Source organism: Vanellus vanellus (genome assembly GCF_965231255.1).
Source record: "Vanellus vanellus genome assembly, chromosome: 11".
In the NCBI taxonomy this organism is placed as follows: domain Eukaryota; kingdom Metazoa; phylum Chordata; class Aves; order Charadriiformes; family Charadriidae; genus Vanellus; species Vanellus vanellus.
In genome coordinates, this window is record NC_138916.1 from 1,789,097 (window position 1) to 1,816,021 (window position 26,925).

General features: G+C 55.9%; 2 protein-coding genes across 2 annotated transcripts; both read right to left on the reverse strand.

Annotated features, from left to right (window-relative positions):
• Positions 1–209: 209 nt before the first annotated feature.
• SNX1 (sorting nexin 1) lies at positions 210–16,751 on the reverse strand. The gene is made up of 15 exons (XM_082489022.1): positions 16,581–16,751; positions 11,938–12,040; positions 10,890–11,026; positions 9,569–9,635; positions 8,325–8,368; positions 7,233–7,374; positions 6,627–6,705; positions 5,772–5,847; positions 4,602–4,715; positions 4,363–4,456; positions 3,508–3,713; positions 1,961–2,104; positions 1,485–1,565; positions 948–1,019; positions 210–618 (listed from the first exon to the last, which is right to left on the reverse strand). Exons 1-15 carry the CDS (start codon positions 16,725–16,727, stop codon positions 568–570), a joined length of 1,557 nt encoding a protein of 518 aa, XP_082345148.1. The 5' UTR covers positions 16,728–16,751; the 3' UTR covers positions 210–567.
• Positions 16,752–20,445: 3,694 nt separating this feature from the next.
• PATL2 (PAT1 homolog 2) lies at positions 20,446–26,598 on the reverse strand (the record flags this gene model as incomplete). Its single annotated transcript, XM_082489059.1, has 19 exons — positions 20,446–20,485; positions 20,724–20,873; positions 20,950–21,047; positions 21,142–21,282; positions 21,627–21,786; positions 22,033–22,181; positions 22,339–22,383; positions 22,758–22,855; positions 22,941–23,061; positions 23,186–23,324; positions 23,415–23,498; positions 23,627–23,781; positions 24,262–24,348; positions 24,465–24,632; positions 25,039–25,104; positions 25,215–25,283; positions 25,421–25,746; positions 25,922–26,024; positions 26,575–26,598. 19 exons carry the CDS (start codon positions 26,596–26,598, stop codon positions 20,446–20,448), a joined length of 2,223 nt encoding a protein of 740 aa, XP_082345185.1.
• Positions 26,599–26,925: the final 327 nt, after the last annotated feature.

Here is a 26,925-nt window from a genome sequence, read left to right on the forward strand (position 1 = left end):
GCTTAATCAGGAGCCAGGACAGGTGGCCAGAGCAGTGCCCAAGGTCACCTCCCTGTCCCAGTCACAACATGGCAGGAGACACCGATGCCTCCCTCAGCATCTGCAGGATGTAGCCGTTACTCCCCCCCAAAAAACAGACAGAGCCTGTTTGCCCTGATAGAAGTTTTATTACAGAATTTTAATGGCACTGCAGGAGTTAGATAGTCAGTACAGCCCTAAAACCCAGCCTGAAAAATATACATTTTACATATATCATTAATCCCCACCCCCCCGCCACAGGTCTGGTCTGAAAGCAGGAAACTAGTTTCTCTTCAAGTAAGAAAATATATGTTGCTAAATGAAAAATATACAGTTAGAAGAGTTACTGGCTTGCAAGCTGCTTGTCTGGGGGTTAAACCTCTACCAGCTCCAGAGTGTTTAACTAGTAGGGTGGATTCACGTGTAAAAGAGGAAGAGGTATAGTGTATGTATATATATAAAAAAAAAAAACAACCCAAAAAAACAAAAACAAAACAAAAAAAAACCCAAGAAAGGCAAAGTTCAGGTATGCTCCTTTGCTCGGTCCAATTAAGAAATGGCCTTGGCTTCGGGTAGGAACGCTTCCCAGTACTTCACCAGCTGCGGAGAGAGAGGGAGAGAGTCAGCACTCTGCCAGCGCAGTCCAAGCCCAGAGCGAGCCAAGAAGCATTTTGGGGGGGGGGAAAGGATTAAAAACCCCTCTGCAAGGCACAGCCCCCCCCCCCAAAAAAAAAAAAAAAAGCCAGGCATCAAGGGGATGCAATGCTTATATTTCTGCCCTGCTGAAGCTCGTGGGGGTTCATCCCTCCCCAAAGCCGGGGAGGGGGATGCAGGCAGGGCCGGGGCTCAAGCTGGAGGGGGAGGGGGGGGCACACGTGCTCTCATACTGCTGAGCATCGAGAGGTGAAACCATGGCAGGGGCTGCTCACCTGCTGCTGAGAGTTTAGCAACGTCTCAAGGTATTTAGTGACGTGGTTTCTGAAGTCCTTGGATTTCTCTTTCTGCAAGAGATGGGCACAGGAGTGAGTACAAAGCTGAACGAACCACTAAAACCCTCCGGCTTTTTAGTGGGGGGGTGGGGTGGAAGGAAAAAAACACCAGGATTTTCCAGTTTCTCCTGGAGCCCCGTGAAGAGATCAGCACAGGAGCCTGAGATGCTGAGGATGAAGCTCATCTCCAGCTCAGAGGATCTTTGCCCACCCACCTCCATTTTAACGGATAAGTTTCTCGGTGTAGAAGTCCGTCCACCCCCCCCTTCACTAAAAGACATCAGCTCTGCCCGCAGCAGCGATGCCCCAACTCACACCTGTCCGGATTTACAAATATTGCCAACCGCGGTACTGGGAGTGGGGTCAGGAGCCAAGGGGACCCTTGGCTACCCTAGGCTGGTGTTCCCAGCCAAGGCACACCCCAAGGCCAACCAACCATCCAGAGGGCTGCACGCCAAGGGGCTGGGCCAAACATACCTCAAACCGTATCACTTCCTTGCGGATGACGGCCGAAATCCGTTCAAAGTCCCTTTCGTACTGTGTCACACGAGACTCCCACTGCAGAGAGAGGAAGCGCGCTGTTTCCAGGGGAGGGGAGGTGAAGAAGCTCTTGCTCCCCTTTCCAAGCGGTTTTGTAGCCACTGCTGTTGGCATGAGAGGTGCTGCCGGAGCAGAGCCCGGCATTCCTGGTCCTCACCACCCTGGCGAGATGTGGCCCCTGCTTGCTGCAAGCCCAGCAAAGAAGCCACGGGAGGTGGGACCATGAGCAGCCCCTCCTGTGGCTTCCGTGGCTTCCTGCGGGGCTTGCTTAAGGCTGGCTTATCCCTTGGCAATAGACACCCCTCCCTTCAGCTCAAAAGTTCTCCTTCCCAAAAGGTCCCCTTCTCACTGCTTCCCAGCAGAGCACGGAGGGAAGGAGCCGAGCAGAGCCCCCGGCACTCCTCACGCCCTACCTCTGAGATCTCCTCTTTGGCCTGCTGCAGCTTGTCAGGTTTGTTGGCCCACAGCAGCCTGGCCTCCATCTCCCTCTTCTTCTGCAGCATGGTCTGAGCATCCTGCCACCGCTGCCAGGTCTTCATGCGCTGGTCAAAGGCTCCCTGAAAGGAAGGAGCAGAGACTGAGCTCTGCTCTGTCTCTACTACCACACACCAGGAGCAGTGGGCAGCTGCAAGGAGCTCTGCTAATAGCGACATGTCTTTAGCGATGGGGACATCAGCTAGTGACAGAGCTGCTTCACCATTGAGGCCCTGGGCCCATCTTGGTGTAACCAAAGCTGGACCAGAACATGGGCTTGCTCTATCACTGAGGGACCCCAGGTGCAACATCAACCAACTCATGCTTCAGGAGCAGCTTTGAAGCCTCCCTCAGTATGGGGCTGCCCACCTGTGCTTGGGTTTGGCAGGAGAGTCACCGGAAAAGCTCCAGCTACACACATGGTTCAGCGCAAGCCTGGACAGGCCTGAGGCCACCAACTGAACTGGCAGCATCCCAACCACGACATCTAACCTGTGCCCAAGCCCTGCCGCCTGCCTGGGTTCAGTCCTGCCATTGAGAGCGGCCAGTACCAGCAGCTACCCTTCCTTGTCCCACACCAGATCTCCACCACGAGCTCCTCCAAAGCTAAGCGCCCGCAGCTCCTGCTGACCACACAGCGTGCTCCTGCACCAGCTCGCAGGCATCTGTCGGGAGGCCAGATGATTTTAGCAGGCCTGCAAGTCACCAACCCAAGCAAGGAAGACCCCATTAGGCTCCTGATCCAGCCAGATCGCGGGCAAGAGCTAGAAAAGCAGCAAGCGGTGTTCGATAGCCTGGTCAGAAGGACAGAGTAGCCAGCAGACAGGTAGAGTCTGAGGCAACGCTAGGGCCTCCTTCCCAGAACATCCCAGATAAGACTTACTACCTCCAGCGCTATCGGAGATCTTGGTCCTGCTCTGCAGCACCCACCACACCTCTTGGCACAGACTGGCAGACCAAGGAGGCTCATGCCTGCTCACTAGGCTGCATTGTGGCCTCTGTAGCCTCCAGAAACAACTGCTGGAGATGTTTGGGGCAGGAACGAGTCAGCCTGCCAGACTTGCAGCTCACTTGGGACTGGTTTCTTTCAGCCTCCAGCAAGGAGGCCAGTGCCCCAGGCAGGCTGCACGGACCTGAAGACTCAGGCTTTCCCCCAGTAGGCGCCTAGTACATCTATTTGCAACACCCTGATCATGGGCCACCAGCTCACAGCCACCACAGTAGCCACAGCCTTCACCTCTGGAAGGGTTGAGGCCACCTACGAGCCACAAACTTGCTCCACATCCTCACAGCAACACAACCAGGCCTCACCTACCCCACTTTTCCCACCTAGCCACTCCAATGCACGCAAAATTGGACAAGGCTAGAGAGATGACATGCCCCGTGCTTGAATTTAGAAGACCAGCTGCCTCCTGGCACACCTAAGCCTGAGATCAGTGCGAGGACCAGCAGCGTAGCCTAGAGCTTGCCCCAGAGGAGTGCTTACCCTTACAACTGAGAGGAGGCGGATGTAGTCTCCCAGGAGCTCGGCCAGGAGGAAGAAGTCATTGTTAGCCTGTTCCTGGTGCAGCTGTTCAATCTTCTCTTCCACCTCAGCCAGCTGGGACAGCGCCCGGGACAGGGCCGTGTTGTCCTCCGAGCTCCCCAGCATGGCCAGACTCTTTGCAAACTGGGCTGTATTCAACGCTAATTCTAAGTGAACGGAATAAGAGAGTCAACCGATGGGCCTCGCTACACCGGGTGCTCCGCAGGTAAAGCCCCAGCCTAGAGCTCAGCCCAAGGAGCTGCTTTTCCATAGCCCCAGGAGACATCAGCTGGAAGAACCAGCACCACCTCGGTCAGAGCTGGCAGCGTCTGCAGCACAGTGGGAGGAACGCTACGCAACTCCAGCCAGGGAGGAGAAGGGAAGCAGCAGAGTGGGAGGACAGGCACAGCTTTGCAGAAGTCAGCCAAAACGTGCAGAAGGGAAAAAAAAACCCAAACAAAAAAACAACACACACCCCAAAACCACCCCTGCTCCCTGCCAGGGGACAGCTCGGAATTAGGGATAAGATCAGCTCTGCTCAGGTTTGCTACAGCAGCCTTCATCCAGCAGGACACTGGTTCATTTCAACGCCATCATCCTGAGCTCATAGGGCTGGACAGAAGAGGTGGGATTACTGATTTACTTCTGTCTCCCACGATGAAGAGACCAGGAGTCCTTTATAGTAAGGAAGCACTGTCCTATCTTCTCAGAAGTGCCTCCTGGGACAGCTTTGCACTGGTGACCTCCAGTCAGGCACCGCACAAGGCTTAACTGTTTCGGGCCAAGCTACAGCTCAAGCGGTACCAAGCTTGTTACCTTTCCTGTGGTTCACAAGCGTTTCGACAACAGCATGCAACTTCCGTAGCCGCTGGTCCTCGCACTCCACCTCCTGCAGCTTCTCCTCGAACCACTGAAACGGGTAAACCTGGAGCTGATTCCCACAGATGGGATTGCTGCGGGGCTCTCCTTCCATCTCGTGCCCAAAGATTGAGCTGGGGAGAGTGCACAGCGCCAGAGCGAGGACAAGGACAGCCCAGAGGTGTCCTAATACTTACTATGTCTGATTCGTTCATTTTGATGGTCATTTTACTGACAGCATCCGTAGCTTTGTTGAACATCTTCAGTATTCCTGCTCCACTCAGGGTCTGGGTGCCTACTGCTCTCGGTAGCTATAAAGAAAGAGAAAAGTTTGCTTTGCCAGGAGATCAAAGCAGCTCAGCGAGCAGCCACCACAGTGGTATCATTCTCCCATGGGGGTCCCTTGACAGCAGGTTTTCTGCTTACAGCTACTGCAAAGGGTTAGCCAGACACCGCCTGAGTGGTGGCGTAGCCCGTATGGTATGTCAAATAATGGGACTGGAGTGATTTTCAAACAAACAAGAAGTTCCTAAACTTTATGCTGTACCTAGGGTCCACCTGTTCTGCTTGGCCAAGGTAACAGAGATCTGTGAGAACCTGCCATGCTACTTGAATCCCTCAACTAAGGGATGTCCAAGCTGCCACAGGTCACATGGGCACGTAGAAGTGCTCCAGAGCATCTTTCCAAAAGCCAGCAGCAGTTTGCACTGCCGGGGGACACTAGAGTAGAGCGGTGCTTTGATGCTGGGAAATACTTTACACCAGCCACAATTATTTTCCAGACAGAGCTGCATCTGCTCAGCAGCAAAGCGAGGTGCTTCCGTGACGTCTGCTCCTACCCCAGAGCCCTCCAGCACAGCATTACTGCTAGAATCACTCAGGGTAGGGCTTCCCCAGGGCTCAGCCTCTTTAAGACTCTGACTTCTCCACGCCAGGTACACAGTTGGGCATGGTCATACTCTCCTTGGAGAAGCAGGGACCACATCAGCCACATGGTCTGGTACAGACCCAGCAGTCCCTTAACATCCGAGCATCAGACCAAGCCAGCATGGGACTCCCCTCACCTCCAAACAGCACACAACACTCCTATCGTGGATTTCAGAGAACAAAGACTACTCGTGCTCTCAACGTATGCCCCCACCATGAGGTAAGCAAGCTAGGCCAGAGCTCGTTATGATTGTGCAGTGCTTAGACAAGCACTGACACACAGAAGAGAGTCCTGCTCTCGTCATCACTGGTTAAGAGCTCTTACAGGGTTCTCCTGCTTCTTGCTGAGCTTTGAAGCACGATGTTTCATTAACTGCTTGAGTGCTGTTTCCTTCTGTACTTCCAAGGTACTTGTAGCTACATTATTCCACGCTACTGACCTCCTCCTTTTCCAAGAACTCCCTGACATCGGGGTCCTGCAGCATTGTTGGATGGCTCACCACTCTCCGTAGGTACCTGTGGAGAGGAACACACCAAAGAGCTGCTTCGGTTGCAGCAAACCTGGCTCCGAGCCACCACAGCGAGCTGTAGCGTGCGCAGGTCAACTGCGACGTGCTTGTTATTTACTCTGAAATGGCAGTTGGGTAGCTAGAAGTTAGGCCCGATAAGCTGTTCTCATCCACCCACCAAGAGTCCTACCTCCCTGTGGACTCCAGTGAGACTAGCCCACGAGACCAGACCTGCCAGACCTTTGGATTAATACTTGCTACTGCAAGGAAGTTACTTGATACGCCAAGTGATCAAGATTTAGCGCGACATCTTTATTGATGCCACTTTTAACGGCTGAAGCTGGAGAGGGGGACAGATCAGCATCCCAGTGCCAACTACAACAGTCAACAGAGGTGGAGGAGCAAAGGCCACCCGTGGCTGCGTCGTTCGGGTGCAAGTTACACAGAGGTCGAGTTGTTTCTCACCTGATCCGCACTGTTTGTACAATTACTTAACATCCCTATTTTTGAGCTGCTGCGACAGCCCGGTTCTCTCCCTGCCTCGTCAGGGGAGTTTGGCCAGATTTGCACCGAACACCAGCGGAGGCTTCTAAAGCTTTTTTTTGAGATTGTTTTACAGCATCAAAGCAACTCTCTGCAGTTACAACTCTTCAGCAGCCTCCAGGTTTGCTGCAAACCTAGAAGCAGACGGCTTTTCTCATGTAGGGAGGAGAGTGCAGCCAGTCTGACCTTTCAGAGGTCCCTTGCTTGGTTCAGGCACGAGGGGATAGCTGTTGGGGTCTGTACCTCTCTAGAGCAGCCCGTCTTTTTTCTAGGAACTCTGCAGAGGAGGAGTCTTCTTTCCCAACTTTCACTTTGGTCATTCCTAGCGCAGAAGGAAGACACCATTAACGAGCTGCTTCAAACTCAACACACAAGGTAGCACGGTCTGTTACAAAGTACAGACCATCAGGGTGATAGCAGGAGAGGCGTTTTACAAGAGGAATTAGACCTTGCATCAGCAAGAGCTACTTGGAAATTTAAAACCTGCTTACGTCTAACATCTAGCAGAAGTCGACAGCCAGAAGAGAAGCAGAGCAATGCCAGCCAAGACCAGAAAGAAGGGTTACAGGTCTGGCCTCAAGTGAACAGCAATTCAGTGACAGCGCAGAGGATGAGGTTTTACTCTACATCAAGCAGACGCAGAGGCATCTGCTAATTCCATCAAGGCTTTAACTCCGGAGCTCCAAGTATGGAACCAGAGTTTTGCCTGTGCCACAGAACCCAGATTGTTTTCTACACCCGCTCCGCAGCTTCCCTCTCAGCTTTGAGGCCACAGGCAGGCCCATCCTTCGGCCGCAAAGCTCACCACCAGAAGGACCAGCTCTAGCGCTCTCCACCTCCACCACTCACCTATGAGACTCTTCTCAGGCGGCGGAGGAACGATGAACCCATTTTGGGCATGCTTCTCCGACAACTTCTCATAGAGACCCAGAAAGTCACTGAACCTCCTTTTCACGGAAAACTGCTTGCTCCTGAACATGGGCATGCTCGTCTGGGGGAAGAGACGAGACTCGCGTCAGACTCCCCCGGGGAAGCTTGCCCCTGCCCGCACAAAGCCTTGCTCACTCTACCTGCTGTCACTTCTGGGGATGAAGTGGGACAGCTTGAGCTCTGCAAGATCAGAGAAACGGGCACGGCTGAACAGAGCAAGCTCGGGCCTAGGTTTTCAGCAACTTACCTCCTACCAGGTCTCCTTGGACCCAGCAGCAGTATTAATGCCACTAAATAACAGAGCAGCTCTTACCGCGGCTGCGTGCTGCTTGGTAAGCCCTGCCCATTGCCTAATCCCATCATCCCCGCAGGAACGGCGACCACTGTCAGGTCAGGCTTTATCACCTTAAGACTACAGGAGCCACCAGTGGCTTTTGATGGTGTTTGCAGAGCAGGAGCGGAGGCGAACAAGTCCCTTAGTCCCCTTCACACACCATCAGCTTTGGACCACACGGTGGCCAGCGGCTGCTGTACAGACAGCTAGGGACAACTCTTTGCAGAGCTCAGAGCGGCACCCCAAAGCTCCAAGCAGGGCAGCAGCTGCAGGAGGCTCGATTTCTTGCGAGTAAGCCAGGAGAGCAGGTCCTGGCATGAAACTAGCTACAGCAGCAGCTCTTCAAGCAAGAGCGGAGTTCAGGTCAGCTTAATCTGATGCTACCATCGGCACAGAACCATTAGCAACAGCCCCAGAGTCTGGGGCTCTCCCTAACAGATGTCAAAAGGAGAAAAAAAAAAAAAAAAAAAAAAAAAAAGAGAGACCGCCTCCTTTCAAACATCCTTTGATCTGCAGGGGTGGATTAAAACTCCTGAATCCATGTAACAAGGCGTTCAGACCTCCTGTCTATTTAGGTCACCACTGGCTTGGTTAAGAACAGACATTCCAGCTGCCTACAAACACGGAAGAATAATGGCTCCCCATCCCCATCTCGGGGGCGATGAGTTAAGACATACCTGTGTTGACACTTTGTAGGCTACGTACGCGTTCATGCCATCCCCTACGGAAAACAGAAACAAGGCATTAGTATCACAAGATCAGCGCTTTCCACTATCACCTGAACGCAAAGCACAAGGCTCCTGCAATCTCCTGGCCTTTGCCTAACTCAGTGGTTCTATCTTCGGCTTGACAGAGCCTCAAACCTTCATGCAGAACCACAGGCAGCACCTCTCCGCGAGACCCTGGACTCCTGCCCGACAGGCATTTCCCCGACCTGACCGCTTAGCCCTCCTTTTACTTCCTAAGGCAGCCAACACTGACAATCGGCCGCTTGTTACACCGACAGCATTTGGGCTGACTCCATGCATCTGCTCAGCACGCAACAATTCGGCGGCTGTACAGCACATGAAGCAGTCTATTCAGAGGACGCGAGTCAGACAGCCCCTGGCTGCATGTGGTTGGATTCCGAAACATCACAGGCAGTTTTCTCCAGTTAACACAGAAATCCCCTTGTTCACCTGGTAGTTCAACTGAAGGGCATACTCAGAGGTCCAACGCTACACCTAATGTACCTCCTCAGAGCACCTCCCAGCTCCGGAGATCACAAGCCACGGAGCGAGAACAAGCTGTCACTTGTGAGGCTGCTCCGCTGGCTGGGACCAGATGGTACCTTGGGTTCTCTGCCCCCCAAAGGGCTGCCTTGTAGCTGGCCAAGTTCCTCTGACCCCCACTTTCAACAGAGAGAAACCCTTTTGCTTCTCAGTTTGAAGCCAGAGCGGCTTCCCTGGCAAGCGCAGCTGCTAGGGGAGGTGCCAGAGCATGGCATAATACACTTAGTTTTAGGTTAAGGCAGTTTTGCCTCCCCCTTGCCAGCTGCACACAGGACAGTGCTGCCTGGAGGTCCAGTCAAGCTGGTCGCCACAGCTCCAGACACCAAGCTCTGCTACTTGCAAGCATCACATTTCACCCTCCCAAAAAACCCGCTCCTGGCTCCCCCGCCTTTGAGGTCCTTGGCTTTCCAAAACCTGCTTCTGCCTCACTCGTTTGTGTGACCTAGTCATTTTGCTTTGCGTAGCTCCATTTCTTCTAGATGTTGGAAGAAGTCTTGGAGAAGTTACACCAGGATGAACTTTGCGCTTGCAGAGACAGCTCAAAAGCCGGAGCTGTGGCACGTGGAGGCGACGGCTGCATTCAGTCCTACGGCCAAGCCTAGCTTGTCTGACTGTGCGTCACCATGCAGCGGAATGGGACGTTAACTCACCAACTTTCTCTGGGTCACTCACTCCTACAGTCAGTTCAAATTTGTCTTCCTGTTCCTCTTCTTCCAGCTGTTTGGAGTAAAAGCACACAAGGACAGCAAGTTAAAACTAGAAAGCCAGGCTTCAAACCACCCCAAAACACGAAGTCCCACATATTACGGTGAGCTTCATCTTTGGCATTTCAGTCTGGCCAAGGCCATTCTATAAAGCCCTCGAGCTTCTCACTTGTGTCCAGGCTACACGTTCTGATGATCCTAAACTGGATTTGTCTTCACAACACTGCTACCTGCACAGACCCATGTACAAACTGCTCAGCCCCAAGGCGAAACTGTGGACTCCAGCCTCAGCTCTGCGCAAAGATAGTTCCCTTTGGGCTTTTACATCATGATTTCGGTTCTCATCTGAAACAGCATAAAATACACGGAGATGGAGAGCCAGGGTAGCAACTGGCAGACCCAGTCTGAACGGGTCTTTCCATCATACCCTGCTTTGCTAAAGGCCAGTGGGCGGCTATACCAGCAGCACCGCCTCTGACAGACCACAGAGGCTTCACGCCTGCTTAGCAAGCATTGCAGTGCCTCGTTAGTGGAATGGTATTAAAGGACAGAGCAAAGCAGAACGGACACTGGCCTCGAACGGCCTTTGGTGTACGAACTGGAAGGCGACAGCTTATCAATTCAGTGACCAGCTCAGCACCCTGACCTTGTTCTGCATTGCTCCTTCGCTTAAGCCAGTCTGAAGCCAACCTGAGATGCTACTCCTGACGGGACTGCAGAGTCCATCCTCATGATCTCAGGGGTGTTTGGGGTAGAAAAGGCACGCTTTCCTTGTCTCCAAATAGTTTCGGTCTCTCTAAGGGGAAAACCCAGATTTAGGCCAAGTACCACCTGATTAACTGGGCTAGGCAACCAGAATACAAGTGCCACTTGAGGACCATGTGCTCTCACATCAGCCAGGAGACCATTTCTTTTAACAACACTGACAAACCCACTTGCCCCATCCATCTGCAGCAATACAGCGTGCTAAAGCTCCGAGTCAGAGCTCAGACCCTCAGGACCAGACCAGCCGCTTGCTGTTTTAGTTTTGGAAGCCGTCTGCACCACCACACCAGCAAGAATGCTGTCAGGCTGACCTGAACCCCACTTCAGCCTTATCAGTCCCAGACTGATACTGGCCTGAGATACAAGCCAGGGCATCCCATATGGTAATTACATTAATCGCATCATTTAAGATGCACGTTTACAACTAAGTAAACAGACAGGTTCCTGCCAATTACAGTTTGAAACCAGCAGGGCAAGTTGGAAAGCTCAGAGCAGTTCTCACCTCCTCATAGCTCTTTGGAGGGTTTCTAGAAGAGGAGCTTGCAGCTACTTCTAACGAGGGGGCAGGATTGGATGCTTTGGCCGGTTCCTTCTTCTGGTTGTTTTGCGTGCTGTCTAAAGACAACTCTACAGTGGCATCTGTCAAGAGAAGTTTGCAAGGGTCAGCCTCTCTACCTTGGGTTTCTGGAAAGAGAATTTCAACATTCTTCGAGAGGTTCATGGGATCTAGAGAGTAACAATAGTCTTAATTAGCAAAAAAACCCCAAAACACATAGGGAGGACACCTGCAAGCATTGGGAAGAGCATGACTTAATGCATCTTCACTGCAGTAAGAGCATTTGATCAATCCTGCTGGAGAACATTAAGTTAATCCAATGAACTTCTTATTCTAGAAGGAGCCAGGCATCACCCCCTTGCTGTGTGCTAGAGGAGCCACACACTACAACAGCTAAAGCCAATCTGGACTTTTTGTGTCACATAGGCCACCTGGAAGGTAGGCTCCTTCCCAGTACACTTCTCCACCCAGAGGAAGTAAAAACTTCCATCAGTTAGCAGGTGTCTCCAGAACTGACTCTCAAATGCCTCTTCCAGCGGTGTGCCAGCATGCCAGGGCTGAGGAAGGTCTGACCCCTGCTGAGGGGTACTGTTTCCTGTTCCTTGGGAACAGCCACATCCCTACTAGAGATGCTTCCTCCCCCTGCATGGAGGGAGGAGAAGGTAGAGAACAAAAGTCTTAACTCTGAGAAGACAATCACCACCTTACAGTTTAAGGCAACAAAACCAAAGCAAACCCCATTTTAATCCTCTTCAGCTTCCAAACAGTTAATCCTGCTCCACAATTGTGCTAGAGACCTGGAGGAGGTTACTTTGGTGTTCCCAAAAACACCACCAGAGCTTAGTGTTTCCAGAACAGACTGGAACACGAGTTTGAGATAAGGACCTGTGATAGTTCAGAATAAGCAGGACACATCAGTCACGGACACAAAGCAGATCACTCCAGGCTTAAAGTTCAGAAAGCCCCAGTAAACACCCAGTAGATACAGACTCACCTGCAAATAAGTCCTGATCATCTTGCTCTACACGAACCCCGTTTTCTTTGGAGGTGCTGCTTACAGGACAGAGAGATTCCCTTTTCGGTGGCGCGGGCTTGCTCTGTAAGAGGATTAAAACCACATAAACAAGAGGTCATTGACACTGAGGAATGGAGGCTGGAGGACCAAACAGCTCGCATTCCTAGCTGCTGCCACACAGCGTCACTACTACAAATCTCCTGTGAGCGCAGTGCCCAGAGGACATCACAGACCACTTCCCTCCCACCCACATTTGGGCGTTATGATCTCTGCCAGCAAGGCTGTACCATGGAGTTGTTGAAGACACCAAGTATCATGCAGAACTTCACAGCCATTTTCAACCCTGATCTTTAGCAGAATGGGAGCAGCTAGCAGGTCACTGGGATGTGCCAGCCCACAGGCCAAGTGTCACAGCCCCAGTCCCCGACTGGGGACTACAGGTGTCGGTAGGAGCAGGCAGTTCAGTACACACAAGCGCTCCTGTTCACAACACCCATAACCAACACACAGCCACACCACCCCCAGGTAGCGACTTGCACACCAGCACTTACACCGCATCAAGGCAGGCGGGCAGCACTAGGGAGCCTCCTGCGCTTAACCGTAGTGATCCGAGCACGCTGCCAACAAGAGATACCTTGGGAAAGCCAAGCTGTTGCCGTGGGTGGCAGAGACCCACGGCAATTTGCTCACCCAAAGGCAGGACACCAGGGATCACGGGAGCCTTGTCAGCAGCTTAACTTGTGCTAGCAGTTCAACCACTACCACGAGCTGAGCTGCCCTTCCCCGGAGGGCTGGTTAGGGCCTGCGTGATGCTTTAATGCAGCAGCTCAGTTCCAAGCAGTGCCAGAGGAGCTCATGGACTCCACTGCCCCGGCGCTTGCTGGGAGCCAGATTCATGGAGCCACACCACCCCCTCCTACGAGACCCCTCGCAGCAGAGACAAGGCTGTCACAGCTGGGCTAAAGCCGGGCACGGCTCTTTGTGTTTCACAAAGCGATGCTGGCACAGTCTAGCACACCACGCTTTGTAACCCAAAGCTCATGCTCCCCATGAACGGCTCGGCTGGGACAAGCCAGCCCTGAGCCCCAGGGCCAGGTTCATCCTGCCACAGCAAACAGCCCCTTGGGCACGCAGCTCCGCTGGGGGAAACAGTCCCGGCTACTGGGAGCAGGCTTGGGGATGAGGTGAAAGCCCACCTGACAGCTTATACACCAAGCAGTCCACCACACCAGAAGGCAGAGCTGTTTCTGTGTGCCTGCTGCGGACATCACAAATCATCCCTCATTTCGCAGGCAGACAAGCAAGTACAAGTTATTCCAAGCAAGGACCGGACAGCAAGTGCTATTCTTTAACAACTTAGCAGAGAACAGAACAGGTCTTTGATGGCCAGTAAATGGAGCACTATTAGCAGCGACTCCAAACGGATGGGTGCCTCGGCGCTTTCTTCAGCAAGGAACCATCATCAGTTCTCACTGCTCCTGAAGGAGTAAAGTGGTGCTAATGCAGCTCCTCTCTGAGGTGGGCCCAAGTCTTTGGGTACAGAAAACACCAGCGCCATTTGATGGCGAGCCTTCCTGCATTTTAGGATGTTTTCCTGGAGGAGAAAGCTGGGACTGCTCCCAGCCTGGATCAGAAGAGTTATATGCAGGAGCTACATTTACCAGTGATGGAAAGCAGGGAGCAGAGAGACCCACGCCAAACATCACACCCAGACCCCCGCAGGGTCCTCCAGCTGGTCCTCCAGCTGGTGGCCAAGCCAACAAGAGTGCAACCACCACAGGGACCTCCTCCAGCCAGCAGCCGAGCCAACAAGAGGGCTGCTAAGACCACAGCGACCTATGTCAGGGAAATCTGCAGCAGGTTTCATTCAGATCCTCTGCTTCTGCAGGAACTCTTCAAGCTGGTAAAGAAACCCCACTCTACATGAACAAGGTAAGGTGGGCTATGAAGTTTCCCTAATGAGTCCCCCAGCTTCCAAACGCACGAAATGACTATCTGCTTTTCTACGGTGACTGGGTTCTCAATTTGCTTTAGATTTAGTCACTAAGGCTGAAAGTACCACACCCTGTTCCTACTTCTCTATCTGCTCCTACAGAAGAGCCACGGCCTCTTTTGCAGCCCACAACACCCACCATCTCAGGGGCCTGATTTAGCACACCTCAACCACCATGCATACAGGCAGAAGCTCCTTAGGTCCCCCAGTACAAGCCTGATGCCTACCACAGGGAACCAGACCCCTGGTCAGAAGACCTGGCATTTGAGGGCATCCCTAGTGAGAACTGTGGTCACGCAGCAGTCCAAATTTTGTCAACAGAGGGATGAGGTCCAGCTCCGATTATATTCGTGTCTGACCCAATTGCTTCTTTGCTGGCTACTATGTTATGGCTAAGCACTGTCAAGCCACCTGAACACCAGCAGCCAAGCAGATCTGCCTCACCAGCCCAACTCCTCTGCTTCACAGAAAATGTTTTTCTAACGCTCAAGGGCAGAGAGACAAGCAAAGCCACCGGGTCGCACAGAAAAGCCAAGTATTAGTTATGACAGTTGCTTCAACAACAACAGTAAGCACCTGATAAGCTGCTTTAGCTTATTAACAGACTCCAGTTTCGGTGAAGGGCTGCTTTATTTGCATGAAATCCCGCAGCAGCTGGCACTCATCTGTTTTGGGAGGCTGCCTCTACCACAAAGCAACAAGCCACCTACTACACCTTCCAGTTTGTCAATGAAGAAAGGTCCTGAGAAGTTCAAGACCGGGGATGGTGCCCTAGTGCCAGCCAGAGGTACCAGCACCTTCCTCTTGCAAACCCAGGTTTGCATTTTCCCATGTTATTTTCAAAACATACGACTCCACTGCTCTGTTTTGCCCAGACCAATGTGAAAGTTTCATCCTCACGCAGGGCAGAATCCACCCACATCTTCCAAGATCTGCCTTGTTCCCTGCTGCTAAGCCACCAGCAGAAGACAGCCTGTTGCTGAGCAAGCACGGCTCAAGGACACCAGGCAGCAGCAGGCCAGGAGCTCCACCAGAAGTGGGGCAGAGACAGCTCCAGCTTTGTGCTGGTGACAGAAGAAGCTTGGCCAGGCCAGCTCAGTTCTCAGTAGCATGCAGGTTCCCATGTTCACAGCCACGGTCTCCTCCTCAAGGCCTCCTTAAGCCCAGTCCAGGGATAACATCAGGGCTGGGAAGCTGCAGACAGGAGAAGGTTTCTGGAGAGCTTTCTTCCAGAGACACCAACTCCTCCTGCCCTGCTGGCAGGAGCAGGCAGGCTGGAAAAAGCCTGGGTGAGGCAAGCAGAGGCCATGGTGTCAGCCCTCGCAGGGGAGAACGTGACCAGCCTCAGCTCACAGAGCTTAGGAAATCAACCCTAGAACCTGCAGCGTTCAAGCAACCAGACTGGAGGAGCAGTCCCTCTAGCAGAGATGTTGGCTCAGTGCAGGCACTGAGCCCAAGAACCTGAGGCCAGCGGCTGGCCAGGGAGGGATTCAGCCTGGGAAGGCACAAGCCAGTGTTTTAACTCCCCTCCTGTCTGCTGGTCCCTGTCTGGAGCAAACACCAGCGCAGCTGGCCAAAGCCAGCAAGAGTTAACACCAACAGCCTTCACACACACAGGAAAATATTATAAACAAGAAAAGGCGCTGAAACACTTCACCATTCACAACTCCACCTTCAGCAGGGAATTTGCACAGCACCACAGTGACCTGGTTTGCTGAACAAGTACCACCAAACCTTCCTGGACTTCCTCCTGCAGCTAATTGTGCTGGTACAACACAAAGGAGGTCACCGAGGCATTGGTGACCCTCCTCACTGTAAGCAGGGGACATTGGATGCCTCCTGTCATCTCACCCCCACTGCACAGAGGAGTTCATCCCCCATTGCCTAACTGAAGGCAGCCAGCACCACATCAGCCACTGCATCTGGATGTTTGAAGGGACAAGAGCTGACACTGGGAGAAGGAAGACGGGAGGGCTTTTCCTCTGTGAAGCCTCACAAAGACGCCGAGCTGCGACTGCCACCAGGTCTCAAAGCAGCTGAGGTGGCCCACTCATGAGTTACCCTGACCCTGATCTGGGGGGGGCGGGGGGAAGGAGGATGGAGAAGCAGGTAGCTGCCCAAGCCCCATGCCTGAGCCACACAGAGACATCTTCACACTGACAGGCTCCTTCAAGACGCTCAGGTTCTGCAAGAATTGACAGGTTATAACCGCGGGAAAACAGAAACTGGCCCGGCACAGGCCATTGCACAGCCCTACAGCCAAGGGGGGACGCCAGGACCCACTCCCTGACCCCCGGGCACCCGCCTGGCCCCCATGGCGCCCCCCTCCACAGCCACCCTCAGCGCTCCGAAGTGCTCTTAGGGATGGAGGAGATGCCGGGCTCCCTGCAGGAACGGGAGCCCAGAGATATCGCCCCCCCCCCCCCCCAGTTTTATTTTGGAGGGTTTTGGGGGACCCCCCCCCCCTTTTTTAACTAACCCCGGAGGATGCCATGCCGCTGCCTGCAGGCACCGGGCCGCCCTTCAGAGAAGGGCCCATCTGCGGGCCAGGCCCCGCAGCTCCTCCCTCACAGCCGCCCCGGGCCAGGCCTACCCCCGCGGCTCTATCCCCTTCCCCGCCCGCACTCACGGTGCCGGTGAAGATGTCCTCGCCCTCCGTGTCGCTGTCGGCCCCCCCCGGCGCGTCGCTGTCGCCGCCGTGGGGTTCGGGGAAGGGCGGGGGGAGGCGCTCGGCGGGGGAGGGGGAGCGGGAGCCACAGGCGCCGCCCGACGCCATGTCCGCGCTGCCGCCTCCGCCGCTTCCGCCTGCGACAGCCGCGCCGGAAACCGCCGCCGCCGCCTTAAGCCGCCGGGGCGGGGCTGGAGGGGCGGGCGACCTTCGGATTGGGCGGTGCCTCCGCCTGCCCCGCCCTCCCCTGCTGGGGAGAGCCAATGAGCGCCGCGGTTTGCCTCCGCGGGCAGGCGTCCCTTCGTCCCCATGGAAACGGCCACGAGCCTGCTGGGGGGCGGAGAGGCAGCCCGGCGGGCTGTACCATTGCACCGGCGGAGGGGGAGAGGGTGTGCCCCCCCCCGGGGGGCAGTGGGCGAGCCCGGGCCTGAGGGCGGCAAGGGCGGGTGTCTCCCATGGGCGTCCCCTCAGTGCCTCAACGGAGGTGGCTGTGGTCCCCTGAGTGCCCTAACCAAGATGGCCGTGGTCCCATCAACAACTCAACTGGGACGGCCGTGGTCCTCCCAATGATTCAATCAGCCATATTCCCCTCACCAGCGCAACTGAGATGGTTGTGGTCCCCTCAACACCCCAATCAAGATGGCCATGGTCCTGTCAATGCCCCAACTGAGATGGCCACGGTCATCCCCATGGCCGCCAACCCCTCAATGTCTCGACCCAGATGCTGTAGTGCCTTTGATGTCCCAACCAAGATGGCCACAGTCTTCTCTGTCCCCCAGCCACCCTGAGGATATCTGAACCCTGAGGCAGCCATGGTCCCCCTCAGTGCCCTGACCAAGATGGCCACAGTCCCCTCAACACCTCAACCAGGACAGCCGCCATCCCCTTCACACCCTGACCGGGACGGCCCCCTGTTCAGTTCGAGGGTTTTCAGGAGCAGCCCAAGAGAGGTGACGCTGCCACAAACCACCTTGATCCCTCTTTCTCCCCACCTTTGATTCCTCCCCTAAACATCCAGTAATTTCTTGTGCAAGGCCAAAATACCCTGCCCTGCATCCCAGTAGGAGTCCCATACCCCCAGGACATCCCAGGATGAGCCCCGTACCCTGAAGGTGTCCCAGGGTGAGTCCCATGCCCCCCAAGTTGTCCTAGGATGAGCCCCATACCCCCAAGATGTCCTACGATGAGCCCCACATCCCTGAGACAGTGACCATCCTTGGTCCAGTCACTCGCTCATGATGATGGGTTACCACCACCTCATGGGGCTGGTGGTTCTTTCAGGACAGTGCCAGGAGGAGCCAGGCAGGGCAGTAGGTAAAGCAGAGCCAGGTGAGAGACCCTGGACTTTCATCGGCTTTGCATTAAGGTAGAAGACCCCAGTGCGGATAAATCAGACAGGATCCCTGACCTGCCGAGCACCTCTCAGCTTAATTCATTCACCAGGTGGTACCCCAGGGAGAGGGTCTCTTTCTTCAGGTTGGAAGTGCCGAGGGGATCTGCTGCATGGTGCAGGTCCCTGGATTGTGGGAGAGTAACTAAGAGAAGGATTTTCCTTCTTTTGTCTCAGCTGTTTCCTTCAACGAAGCAGCAAAGTCCAGTAGAGACCTCCAACCCTCCTACGCTGGAGCATTTGGTTTCTTATGTGATTGCAACCGTGTCGCACTTTCCTCCTCCATCCCCACTGGCTCTCAGGCGAGGAGGACTCACGCTGGGTCTGCACTCTGCTCCATAGCAAACAAAAAACATAACATGGCTTATCCTTATCTTGAAGGACTCGGTGTCGTCCTCTCTTCCTACAAATCTGTGAGCAGCTGCTAGTTCCCTTCTGCCTGAAATTGTCACCAGGGTTCATAACAGCAAGGTCCATCCTGACCATGCAGGTATCCTCCAGGTCACCTCTGTGGGTTTGAAATGATGGCTTTCACCCTGATGACAACCTGCCAGTGCCACTCTTTTGAAGTAGCATAGCAGTGGATGGCTAGGGGTGTGTGGGGATGAACATAGCTGTCTCAAAGAACCTTCCAACAATAAAGCGTGAGGAGCAATCAGAGGCAGCTTTGAACCCGCTTTTTGGCAAACCTGATTTTGAGGGCAGGCTGAGGCTGCAGGACACCAAGATGAGCAGGAGAGGCATCAGGATGACGAAAGCAGCTGCCAGAATGACCTGGAGCTCCTTCCAGCTAGACCTTGAACCCTTTTAGATGATTGACACCCTACACCCCACCTCTAACACAAAGGACAGGAGTCCCCCCTTGTCTCCATACAGCTGTTCTCAGGCAGCTCAGTTGCTCCTCTGAAGTGTGTTTCAGAAGCTATGTGAGCTGTCTTGATAAGCAGCAGAGATCAATCCCACCCAACCGCTCACATCCTTATTTTCTGCAAATTCTCCTTGTGCCTTAGTTTGGCCTCTGGAGGATGCCAGTTTAAAGAAATAGGTTCATCTGCTCTCATCTACATGGGGTTGGAGCTTGGGCACATGACAGCTACCAGTCTGAGGATGAGACAGCTTTCTGGTGCAAACCTCTATTTGAATATACACCAGGCTTTGGGTGTCAAGTTTAGACCTCTGGGTGGACATAGGTGGCCTAGGCTCAGATGTCCCACAGGGTTAGGGGAAATCCCACCACATAGCCTGGCAGGAGCCACAAAGATTTCTACAACCGGACCAGACCTTGCACCTGGGCACCCCCCATCTGCCCTAAATGCAGAAATGAGGGTCAGCTTGTGGTATTCACAGTCAGTTAAAAATCACTCAAGATTCTTCAAGGTACCTCACCACAACCACATCCACAAACCTTTAGACCAATTAGTCTTTGAGAGCTCAGCAGAGAGAAGAGGTGCTTTATTACCCATCCAACATGTGTTTAAGATGTCCCATATCCTTCCCATCGCACCCAGATCTTTCCTTTCCCTTCAGGGCAGGCTCTCCCCACCACAGACACTTTTCTCCCAGCCCATTCCTCACCCCAGGGGCTCAATTCCCCTCTGTCTCCAGCCGCATGGGTCCTCTGATCCCCTCCCTGCTCCCTTCTGAGAATGTTGCCTTCTCCTCCATCCCACCTTTATCCTCCTTCCAGGTCCTCTGTACATCCCTCCCTGCTTCTCCTTCCCATTTACAGTTGGGCCCCCCACCATAGAATGATTTAGGTTGGAAGGGACCTTGAAGATCATCCAGTTCCAACCCCCCTGCCATGGGCAGGGACACCTCCCACCAGCCCAGGTGGCTCCAAGCCCCATCCAGCCTGGCCTTGAACACCTCCAGGGATGGGGCAGCCACAGCTTCTCTGGGCAATCTGTTCCAGTGCCTTACCACCCTCATAGTGAAAAAATTCTTCCTAATATCTGATCTAAATCTCCCCTCTTCCAGTTTGAAGCCATTCCCCCTCATCCATTCCCAACTGGGGGGTCTTCATGCCCAGGTGATGTCTCCAGGTCCCCTGTTCTTACAGCAGAAACTGCCCACAGGAGCCAGAGGAGCTCATTAATCACCTTTTTATTTTATTTCAAAGTGCTGGACACAAAGTCACTCACCCCCAGGTGCTCCCAGCACCCCTGTGCAGACCCTGCCTCGACACCCGCCATGATCCGGTGCTTCACCGCTGCTGGGTGCGAGGCCAAAATAAGTTACCCGCCTCCCCATGCCATGCTCCCAGGCACCTGGGGCAGGTCGGCATCAGCCCTTGAGCACCGGCCCCATTGGTGCCCGGTTCACCCAGAGTGCCCTGCACCAGGGTAAGTGTTTGCTTCAAAACTCAAAGTCAGGGCACAGGGCCCTGCCCGTTCCTGGCACTGCTGGCGCTGGCTCCCATTTCCCAGCTCCCGGGGCTCAGCATGGCATAGCAGCCTCCGACGGCAGTGGGGAGCACCTGCAGGGAAAGGACGAGGTTGGGGTGTCAGGCTGTCACCCTCGTGCTGCTGGCAGCTGATGCCAACCTGCCCCAAAGAAGCCACAAGGATCAGCTCAGCCCGGCGGAGGTTTGGAGACTCGTGTCCAAATGGGGTGGTCCCCAAGGGGACAGAAGCAGCAAGCTCTTGATGCTGTCCGCTGCTCTTCTCCCAGGGGATCCCCAGGAGAGGCAGGGAGCCACACCGTGCAATACTCACTCCATCTTGGCTCCCAGGTGGTGGACAGTCTGCTTGTCCAGGTAGCGGCAGAAGAGTGAGAGAAGGTTGCTGGGCAAGAAGAGAGGCTCCACCAGTGAGGTCTTGGGCACTTGTGACAGCTCCCGGGCGACCAGGAACACCATGTCCGTCCTGGGGGCATCAACGCAGGGAGTGAGCATCCCACCAGCCAGCAAACCCCAACCCCAGCGCTCACGCTGTCCCTCACCACATCTCGAAGTCCCCACTACATGGCTCCAGTGGCACATCGGAGGACAGCAGCCTCTCGCCGTGGCTCAGCAGGGAGTAGAGCAAAGAGATGCCAAACTGCGGGGAAGCACCAGGAGGAGCGTCACGGGCAGCTAGCAGTGGTGGCTCCCCAGGGATGACACATGTCTCTGCCTTTTTTGGGGCCACCTACCTGGTTCTTCAAGGCCATGGCGAGGGGGAGCTCAGAGGACTCAGGCAGAGGCCTGGTCATCTTCTGCAGGACCTCGATGAGTTTGCTGAAGGTCATCCCACCCACCACTTCATTCAACGGGCTGTAGAGCAGGGAGAGAGACTGGGCAGGGCAGAGAGGAGAGCAGGGATCTGAGACTGTTTGACCCATCATGGCCACAGCCCCATCCCTGAGCCCCATCCCAACACCTGGGGGAGACAAAGGCCAACACTGCACCCCCTCAGGGTGCACTGCCACCAGGACTGCTTTAACCTCTCCTGGAGACCTTTCTCCTCTTCCCCAAGGAATGAAAGAAGCTCCTATCTCATGTCAACCCCACCAGCTGCCTGGCTGTGCTGGATTCCAGCAAGACGGGCCTCCCCATTGCCCAAGGATGCCCCCCCAGCAAGAGCAGACAGGGGAAGGACGCAGCCCGGAATGCCCCTGCCCTGGCTGGAGGTGCTCGCCTCATCCAACACATCCTTCTTCATGAGGAAGGGCAGGTGGTGGGTGATGGTCAGCAGGATCTTCTCCGCTTGCTCCCGGGTCAGGTGGGGCAGCAGCCGGGCTGTGAGCTTCTTGCCCTTCCGCACACACAGGAGTTGCAGGAATTCATCCTCTGCCTCCCTGGGGACGAAGGCTCCATTGGCACAGATCCCAAGGGACCTGTAGCATCTCTGTCCATCCAGAAGGACCAGCATCAGCTGCAGTGGAGGACGAGACTCATGGGCAGGGTCAGCACAGGCCACAGTGACACACGGAGGACAGGATCAAACCCTCACCATCACCCAGAACTACTCATCTGTGACCATCTGAACCCTGTGAGGACCAGGAGGTGCCACCTACTCCCTTCTCCCCACAGCACAAACTCACTCTTCGCTTCTGCAAGCTCTGATCTTCAAGACTTGGTAGATACGCTCCACTTCTTGACTCTTCTGCTCCTCACAGCAGGGCTGCTCCTCCTCCGGGGCCAGGGACATCTTCCGCTGGGTCTCCTCCACTTCCAGCAGCTGCAGGAAAAGCTGGAGAAACAACACAGGATAAGGGGGAAGCTTGGAGCATCTTCTACCAACTGGTTATCCAGGACCCCTGTTAGGTAGACATTCCCTCACAGAGCTCCTTGGATGAAAACCAAGCCTCTGCACCATCCCACCCTGCCCCGAACTGCGGCTTGCTCACCTTCTCAATCCTGTGCAGCGCCCGAAGCCGGTGGCTCCCCGCCGCCTTCAGGAGGAGAGAAAGGAAGGCACAACAGTTACAGCAAGCACCAGACACCGCCACCAGCAGAGTGCTGGGCCAGCTGCTCTCTGGGGATCAGAGGCAGCTTCAGGCTTCAAGGCAATCCCACGGGGAGGCCACGGCCAGCTCCAATTGCCTGGAGCCCCATCCCACCCTTGGCAAAGGACAAGTTGCCACTGCTGAGGCAGCACTTGCTCCATTCCGCAGCTTGGAGCAGCGCCCCGAGCCAGGGCAGCACCCATGCTTGGTCGCAGCAGCTCTTAAAGGTCCTGCTAAAGCTACTCCAGGACCTGGGGAAAGCTCAGAGATGTGTCCCCAGGCATCCAGGGCACCCACCAGCCCAGCTTCCCCTCACCTACCTCCTCCACAAGGGCATGGTGCACAGCATCGATGGCCCGGCGAGGGCTGTAGCAGGTGGACACTGCCACCTGCCCCAGCGAGCCCGCGATGCGCACCACTGGAAGAGAGATGGGATACAGTGAGACCACATGCTGCAACCCATCCCCTCATCCAGCCCCCCACCACCCAGCCCAGCCCCTCACCAGAGTCGTACGTCTCCACTTTCTGGATGAATGGCGTGACCAGCTTGGGGGGCTCCTGCTTGTTGCGCCCACCGAGGAGCTCCTCCTCTGCCTGTTTGCGCTCCAGCCGGTGGTAGTACATCTGTAACAGCCGACAGGCATAGCCAGGAGAGGAGGCACCACAAGCCCAGGCACCTTCTGGCTCCTAAAGAGATGAAGCCCCTGAGGAGCAGGATAAGCCACCGGCACTACTGGCAGGAGCTCACCTGGTAGTAGTAGTCATCATCCATGTTCTCACTCTGCAGCTGGATCATCTCCACCTTGACGACCCAGTCCTTCTCCTTGGGGGTCATCAGCCCAGCATAAGGGTCCACTTTAGGAGACCACAACTTCTTGGGGGAGATGCTGGCACAGGAGAAGATCGCAACCTGCTGTGACTGCCCAGAGCCCCACCACCACCACCACCACCCCGCAGCTCCCCAGGCACACCCGTACCTCTGTGCCTGCCTGCCTTGCTGCTGCCGCTGCGTCAGGATCCGCTGGTGCTGGGGGTGCAGCTGGGTCATATGGCTGGGCGTGCTGCAAGGGAGACCAGACAGGGGTTGGGGACTTTGCACCCATACCAGAGCCAGCACCAGAGGCCCCCCCAGCGGTTTTGCAGGGCTCCCTGTGGTCCCACCCGGGCACCCTGCTCGCCATCCTGCTACCTGAGGTTCAGCTGGCCGCTGGCTGATGGACTGAAGAAGAGAGTGGGGTCCAAAGAAGGAGACATGGGACCAAAGTGCATGGCGAGAGGCTGCGGTGGGCTGCTGATGTTGGGTGACATGGGCCGGAAAGGGGTGGGAGACGCATACCCTGCAGTCTGGAGAGGAAGAGAGAAGCGTCCTCTGAGGGTCTTGGAGAGGTCTGCCACCTCCGTGCTGGCTTCTGGCTACCGTCTTCACAGGTGGCACCCTCTCCCTGCACAGAGGGGACCCATGGCGAGGAGATAACCCCCAGTGATCCTGCCATTACAGCTGAGCAAGGCAAGGGGACCCAGGTGTCACCAGGGATTGTGTGCCCTAGGTCTAGCACCAGTGCCGCAGCATGACAACAAGCACAACACCATGTCCGGTGTAGGTCCCATGGGGACATCAGGACAAAGAGATTTATGAAGTAAGGGCTACATCAGTGGCTCCACTTCCCCCATCGACAAGACGCCAGAGATGGGTGCTCAGGGTTAGACAGAGCTGCAAAGTCTGCCCTGGACAGCAGAGCTTTAGGGAGGCACCATCCCCATCCCCTGCCGCTCCAGGGCCACCTCGGAGGGGACACGACAGTGGCTCACAACCTGCTGTGTTACCTGGTTGGAAGAGAAGAGCGGAGAGGGTCTGCGAGTCGGCGCGAAGGGCCGAGGAGAGCACGGGGAGGGAGGCATCAGAGGCGACTGCTGCAGGGCAGGAGACGGGGAGGTGTCGCTGGGACAAGACTGTCCTCGAGGCTGCACCTCTGGGGAGGGGAGGGCAGAGAAAAGAGGGGATGCAAGAGCCCCCCAAAACCCGTTACCTGCTGGAGAAAGCGCTGGGGGAAGGACTTGGGGGACATAAGCCTTAAGTTGGGGCGCTTGAGCCGGGGAGAGCCCCCGTAGCCCCGCTGCATGGGGGAGCCAAGGAAGTCGAGGGCCATGTTGGTGGATGGTGGGGGCCTCTCCAGGACCTGGAGGATGGCTTTATCCTGCAGGGAGGAGGCAGCAGGAGATGGGAACGGGGCCCAGCTGGGATCAGTTTAGCTCCCCCAGCATTGAGCAGCTCACCAAAACCTTTGGTTGTTGCTCAGCTGGACCAGGCACCAACCAGGCTCCCACTCTGGTGGTGTGCAATAGCAGGGGACCCACAGGGACACCTGGCATGGGGGTCCCAGTCCCCCTAAACTCAAAAGCTTTGCCTTCAAACCCAGGCTCTGCTTAGGGTGGGCACCTCTGCCCACAGCCTTGGCACCCAAGAGACACATCCATGGACCTCCAGACCTGTGATGAGGCTTTGGAGGTCTCCTGTGTGCTCCATATCGCCTGCATGACCCTTGGCCCAGGGTACTGGGGACCCCTCGGCTGGTCCCCGAGGTCCTGGCGAGGGGTACCCACCTCCAGCCCGTGGTGGGACGGGATGCTGGCAGGGCAGGAGCCCCACACTGCAGGATCCATTGCCAGCTGGAAGACAGGGAGATGGTCAGCAAGGAGAAGGAGGACAGGAAGAAAGGGGCAGGGGACACCACAGAGGCCACTCAGCCCTGTCACCAGATGTGGGGGGACACTTTTACCATGTCCTCTTTGCCGAACTCTGCCCAGCAAGCACCAATCCTGCTGTCCAGCACGGCCGAGTCCTGGCTCTGTGGGCAAAGAGCATGTACTCAGCCCCTGCACGGCAGGTCTCCCTCCCGCAGGCAGGGACCAAGTCACTCCCTGCTGCCCTCAGTGGGGCAGGACCCACAGGTGTGGGTCCCCTTCTTCCCCACTGACGTGTCACCTCCAGCGTGGGTTTGCTCTGCACGGCTTTCATCACTGCTGGGTCTCCCAGGTCATTAGGATCCTCGCAGGGCTCCTGGTCTTCCTCCTGTTCCTCAGTCCCCAGCTCCTCATCCTCCTCCTCCTCCTCCAACTCAGAGCCAACCTGCTCGACATCCGGCTCCATCCCACCTTCTTCCTGGGGCTCTCCCAGCTCCTCTGATTCAGCCGCTCCGGGCTCCACTTCCTCCCCAGCCTCGGTCTCCTCTGCCACTGCTTCGGCCAGCTCAGGGCTCATCTCCAGAGGCATCAGGGGTTTTGTGGTGTCCTCCTCAGTGGAGTCTCGGTCTTGGAGGGAAGATGGAGAGCATGTCAGGGTGGGTGAGAGCCTGGGAAGTGCCCACCAGAGTCCCTGCTCCCAACTCAGCTCCTCACCAGGCAGGAAAAGACCTTCCTCACCCACCACCTCCATCCTCCTCACCCCATTGGGTGCTGGCTGATGGCCCCGACCCTGAGATCTTACCTAACCCAAAAGTCATCTCATTGTACAGGTCGAGCTCTTCATCCTCCTCAGCCATCTCCTCCAGCAGAGGTGCATCTTCCACCAGCAGGTAGTCCTCAAGGATCTGGAGCAGAAAGCAGCAGGGTCCCCGCTAAGGGAGACAGGCAGGAGAGGGGTAACCCTAACCTGCCCCCAAGTGTGGGGCACCCAATGTCGCCCCCACACCCCTGGCAGTGCCGGGAAGCCCCCAGGGCTCACAGCTGGAAAAGGAAAAGCAGGACCACCGGCACTGCCAGCGACAGCAGGACCTGCTGGCTGAGCACAGGGTAGGAACCCGCTGGAACCACGGCTGCGGCCACCCAGCGGCGACGGTGGCCAGTGCAGGAACAGCACCAGCGTGGCTAGCACTGAGGGACACCATTAGGCTTCAGAGTGAACACCCCACTATTAGGGCATGAACAGCACCAGAGCACAAGGCAGGGAAGGGCACCCCACTAGCACCTCCGGGACGGTGCCTTCTCCGGTACCGACCGCTCCTGGGAGAGGCGGCTCCGGGGGAACCGGCACCGAGAAGTGTGTGTGCGTGAAGGGGGAAGCGTGACCCGGGGCAGCGGGACAGAAGGCGGCCCCGGGGACGGGTCAGCACGCCAAGGCGGAGCAGGGCGGACACTCACAACCGGCTCGCCGCCCTCCGCCATGCCGCGGCGCCGCCCGCCCGCGTCCCTCTACGGGGCCGGGCTGCCCCCGCCGCCGCCTTTTACGGACCGCCGCCTGCCGTACAGCATGGCGGCGCCCAGTTACGCGCTGCGCCTGCGCAGTCGTTCCGCCCCGCCCCCTTCGGCTGAGCCCCGCCCCCGCGGTGCCTGGAGAGGGGTGAGGATGGAGCTGGGTGGAGGGGAAAAAGGGTTGTAAAGCTGCAAACCCCCGCGTCCTGCGGGGCACAGAACCCCCATCCCGGCTTTTTCCACTGCTCCTGTCACTTCCTGACGACGACGGCATTTTCCCAAGCGATATCTACCCCCCGA